Genomic DNA, 5,376 nt, shown 5'->3' on the forward strand with positions numbered 1-5,376 from the left:
CCGTAGCAAGAAAAACTGAGGACGGCTCGGAAAACGCAGCAAGTCAGTCGATAGCCGCGGTCATCATGATGATTTTCCAATACTCCAGCAATCCAGGTCCCAATAAAAAAAACATAAATAATATTCATTCTTAATGGAGCGATGTGTGAGTTAGGAAAGTGTTATTTAATATATTTTTTCCAGCACATCATTGTCAGCTGTTGGAATGCTTGATGGCGTTGAAACCAGGTGTTGTAAAGGACCTTCTTTGCGTGATTGCTTACGGCACGGCACCGGCAAGAGCGTCGGCTGCTAAATTGTTGTTCTACTACTGGCCATCCTTCAACCCTAATCTCTTCGACCGTCGGGCAGTCTTAATGAAATTCGCGAGTACGTCTCCCTGAACGATTTCTGCTACGTGGATTTTATGCTTTTATAAGAAATTTAGCTTCAGTAGTCAGAATTGATTTAAGAAACAAAAACGGAGTCATTTTTATTGCACATGATGAATAATTGTTACAGATGATTTGACACCGTTCGTCTGTCAGAGAGACTCTTGTCCTAACGCTGGCAACGCGGAGGCTGGCAAAGTTTGCTATGACCATCGAATTTCTATCACGTTCGCGAATGAGACACCGCCACCCTTGTATCTTTGTATCGAATGCGCCAACGAGATACATAGGACGCATCCAAATATGTTCTACGACATTTTGCATCCTATGCAACAGGTGTCAATGGTATGCGAAAACAAGGTGAGTTTTAAAGTATACATCGCCCCGGTGCAACGACGAGTATCTTATAAGTAAGTTAAAAATCGACATTTTCCATTGAAAAATAATGAGCAATAATACATAAAATTAATTCCATAATTTTCAAATGACGATTGGATGGCGTTAAGAAATTAAGAATTGATTTAAAATATATCAGAACTGCAGAGCGACGGACAAGTCAGCGATAAGTGTCTGTTTCTCGACGGAATGCGCGAGTTACAACGGGAATCATCCGATTCGTTACTGCGAGCAGTGCCATAATATTCGGCATAACAAGCGTCGAGGAGGCGATCATGTCTATCACACGGCCCTGCCGCATATCTCGAAGATGGATTCGCAAACGCAGACGTATATGATCCAGGCGATCGTCAGGTGAGCTTCATTTCTGACACGATTCCATAATCGTTAAAGGTAGGCATCCACTTGTGTCATATCCTCGTGTCGTGTCACCGGCGCGTATCGTCATTGCGTATCATAGTCGCATATGTACTCGTGTATATATCCTCGTTTATAAGTTCTAGTACATATTTACNATCTTAGGTAGCGAATGAATTAACCCTTTCTTTCTCGAACAAACTACAATAATGTCATATTTTATTTACTAAACGTTTACTAAGAATTCTATTAGCAGAAACAGATTAAAAAATATATGCAATAATAGTAATTCACGTTGAAATTTAAAATACATCGTCGATGAAGGGAAAGGGTTAACAGATTCGGATTTTACTTTTAGTGGTAACAGGTCGCAATTGAAAATATGGTTGTCAGTTGAAAGAAACGCAACGACGCGACGCGTATACTAACGAATGATCACAGGATCATTGTTGCTTTGCGTGTTTTGTTCGTGCTGGTCCATCCCGCTTGGTAAGACAGTTTGCTCTAATCACGTTCAATGGAAATATCAAATTTCATTAAATCAATTGAATTCTATAATGATAAAGTTCCATTAAACGTGGTTAATCAATATGCTCCATATTATGGTTTCCAAATATTCAGAAACGGACGAGATGCATGCGGTCGTAATACAACTTAAAACAAGAGTCCTATTCATTTCTATTATAATATTGAATTATTCATTTATGGAATTATGTTCTTAAATTCATTAAATGGAATGTGATCTTCATCTATCCATACTAAACTCGTTAAACACCCAATTACTGTATTAAACTTTTTTCGCTAACGTCAATAATTAATTAATAAATAAAATTGTTTATTGCAAAACCTTCGTCCATGCAAGAAATATTTCAGTCAATTATTAGTACACTTTTTGACAGAGTGAACTTACTATTCTTTCTTATACTGTAGTCCAGTTATAAGTATCGATTAATACTTATATCGGAATAAAAAAATTTTTACAATTTGTGTTTCCTTCCCTTTAATTAAATCAACGTTTCAAGCCCTTAATTAATGTATTTATCAGTCACGTCGCGTGCATCTCGATCCGTGGCCACGCTATCGCTCCCAGGCTTCAAAGGTCTCTCAAAATCCGCGCACTGATAAACTATTTTTCAATCTGACAATTGTTGAAACGATTTAATCGAAAGTAGAACATTAGAACTGTAATTGGAGGATAAATATGAGAGAGACGTTTGAGGCCGGATGACTGGCTAGCTGGACAAGTTTTTCAAGCCAGCGAGAGAAAGACATACACGTGACTACGAACCACATTCTGGCTCACGGTAGAGGCATATAGGAAAAGCGCACCTTAAAAGTTGCAATGCGAGGACACCGCGCTGTATTCACGTCCTGGATACGAAACACCAGCACTGCACACCCGGTACCGTTCCCCCAACAAAAAGCGAGACACACTGGTATGCTGCATGAACATGGGACTCATGGCTAACGGAACACTAATCACAAATATTTATTCCTTTCTGTTTTCCTGATTATTTCACTCTAAAATTAACAGAGTTTCACTTTTACGTATCTTCTGATAGAACTCTGCAAAAGACTGATTTCTCTAACGAATTCTAGAATCTCTTTTTTATTTATTCTATTGACGTCTATCAGTTGACTTTCACAATCAATTTTTAATGAACACGTTACACGTAGTCACAACTGCAACTAGCATGATTCCTCACTTAAAACGCAGAACACAGAACGATTGAAATACGAATTCTCTTTGAATATTCATCTGAAAGATTTCATTTCTTCCTACTAACTTCTTCTAATGTAATCGTAATTGTAATCACGATCCGAAGTCGCGTCTGATCAAATAAACTTTGTGGTCGACATGTTACGAAACGATCAGGTTTTGAATATTTTATATTTTTCAGCAACATGATTGAATTATTGATCGACATTGTCTATTTATCTAATATAAAACTTGCTGGATTTTTTCACGATTTTATTACTATTGTAAAATAATTAAGTATGATTCAGATTGTCAAATGATCTGTGAAACGTTGCTGAGGGTGATCGTGAAAGAATTCAAACCACCATTGAACGTGGAAACTGCGATTCTTCGACGTTCGATGCTATTTCGTTTGATTGGTCGTCTTAAATCGCTGAGAAGAAATTTCAAATGTAAATTGGGAAATGTATTATTAAGGAATTCAATATTCAATGTCTTAAATAAATTAAGAATTCAACATTATCAATGAGTGACATATTGGATCTTACGAATTCTATAATATTATCAATAAATTGATTATTTAATTTATTAATTAATTACGTATTTAACATATTCATATTTAACATAATTAAAATTTTGCCATTGTTTCAAATATTATCGATCCATTATATCATTCTAACACTTGCTACTATTTTTCAAGAACTTTCAACGACTTGATGAAGTATATTAAGCATAATTTGCAATTGGCTGATAAAATAAATAATACTTAATAATATTATATTTGATATTGTCTATAAATTGCGATTTCAAGCGACTACTTGTCATGGAGAATGTCGATTGTAAAAAAGTGAAGATCTCTTTCAAAATTCATGCTCGAAAAATTGCGGTCACAAGAATGCGACCACAATCGGACGCGGCCGGGGATCGCGTCCGTCATCCCACTGACCACGATCCGTCTCTGCTTGCAGCCTGCTTAAGGAAGCTGAACCGCTAAGTATGGATAGTAACCGAGACAACTCGGAAATAAGTACTAATAAGGGCAGCTCAGGATTCCCAGGGAGCGGTAGCGGTGGCGGCGGGAGCGGCGGGGGTGCCGGTTCCGGTAGCCAATTCGACTCTGCCAGCCTCGAGGAGAGGCAGCTTCTAGGGAGATACGGTGTCTGGCTGCTGGTCGGGCTTTGCACCCCGGACCAGGAGATTTCCATCGAGATACTCGGCCGTTTATTGTCAATGCTATTTCATTGGTTTCATGTTACCGCCTACTCATTCGACGGTACTAAAAAAAGCCTTATGCACCTTATCTTTTCTGTTGGTAATTTAACACTTCGCATATTTATACACTTAATTACATAGAACGTAGCCGATGGATGGGTTCACGTAGCCGAGAACTCTTCGATTATTTATTCTATTAATTATAATAATGATTGCAACGAATCTCATTGTGAAAAATTTACGATACGTCCAATTCTTTAATCAAGTTTCAATAGTATTGGTTCGAATATGAATTTCTAGCTCTGTTTCGAAGCGTCTCGAGCCCATCGATAGAACGTAGGTAGACTTTGGCCGCGACCGTAGGCACATTCGACTCGGATGTTCGTTCTTCTTCTTTCACTTTGTCATCAAATATTTCAAATTATATTACAACAATTAAGACATTCTTCTACATGTTTTCAATGAAAACGTTCTTGTCATTTTGATAAATATGAATTGATGGAATTAACACATTATTATATGTACGTATGCATAAAGTGATAAGAAGAAAAGAATGAAGCGATAAATGTAACTTCCAAGATCAAGATATTCATGTATACGTATTTATATAAGTGTTTCACCGAAGCTTAACCCATCGGATAGCTTTCTGTGTTGCCAGCCTTTCTCTGTCGAAATTCTCCCCATTATTTATGTCCGTAAATCGTACTTGTCAATCTTGTATTATATCAATGTACTCGGCGTTTCCTGTTGTCCAACCCGTTGTAGAGGCGTCAGCTGTGCAATTTTCTTAATCCATTCATTTGTATTTGTAGAATTTTTTTGTTAACTAAATCCTCGAGATTGATTTGATTAAATTTAATCCTGATGTCTAACTTCAGTGTACAAATTGTTGAGCTGCCACGTTGACGTCTGTGCGTTCGTTGTGTACGCAAATTCGAAGAGATAACCGCCTCTGCATGCTCACACACAGAAACACACACAAGAGACACGCGAAAGCTTATATCTATGTATCGAGATTTCATAAGAGTGCGTCTGCGTCGCGGCTGATCGAAATACTTTAGTAATCGATGCATAGAACTTGATTTTTCTCGTAAATCAGCGAATCAAGTTTCTATGCATCGACACGTAGTTAGCCCCAAACCGAAAATGATTAGAAAACGCGAGCCTCAAACATAACTCCTTGATTGACAGACTGCATATTTTTATGTAAACAGTTTTACAGATTTTTTAAGATATATAATACGAACAATGAAATTATTATTATATTTTGTAAAAGACGAAAGATATTTATCTTTGAAAATATTTTAGTTTACATAAAAATTTGTGGTTTATTTATCTTCA

The 5,376-nt window shown here is 37.1% G+C and overlaps 2 protein-coding genes across 10 annotated transcripts in view; both read left to right on the forward strand.

Annotated features, from left to right (window-relative positions):
• Window positions 1-5,313, forward strand: part of LOC108628145 (protein unc-79 homolog) — a 6,853-nt gene extending 1,540 nt beyond the window's left edge. The window contains exons 5-10 of one of the 4 annotated variants that reach the window (XR_003389591.1): window positions 7-96; window positions 184-369; window positions 502-731; window positions 907-1,121; window positions 1,623-3,817; window positions 3,872-3,944. Coding sequence is in view for 3 of the 4 variants with exons in the window: in XM_018029888.2 (XP_017885377.1) it covers window positions 7-96; window positions 184-369; window positions 502-731; window positions 907-1,121; window positions 3,792-4,176 (1,106 nt within the window). In the remaining variant the exon portion in view is untranslated. Of the gene's footprint in view, window positions 1-6; window positions 97-183; window positions 370-501; window positions 732-906; window positions 1,122-1,622 lie in introns of all 4 variants that reach the window. The other 3 variants (XM_018029889.2, XM_018029888.2, XM_018029890.2) reach the window with 3 other exon arrangements.
• The window catches only part of unc79 (UNC-79 domain-containing protein), a 36,102-nt gene that overhangs the window by 16,104 nt on the left and 14,622 nt on the right, over window positions 1-5,376 (forward strand). The gene's annotated exons all lie outside the window — the stretch shown is intronic.

The sequence above is a fragment of the Ceratina calcarata genome, unplaced genomic scaffold (assembly GCF_001652005.2).
Source record: "Ceratina calcarata isolate Rehan_Ccalc_2016 unplaced genomic scaffold, ASM165200v1 scaffold501.2, whole genome shotgun sequence".
In the NCBI taxonomy this organism is placed as follows: Eukaryota; Metazoa; Arthropoda; class Insecta; order Hymenoptera; family Apidae; genus Ceratina; species Ceratina calcarata.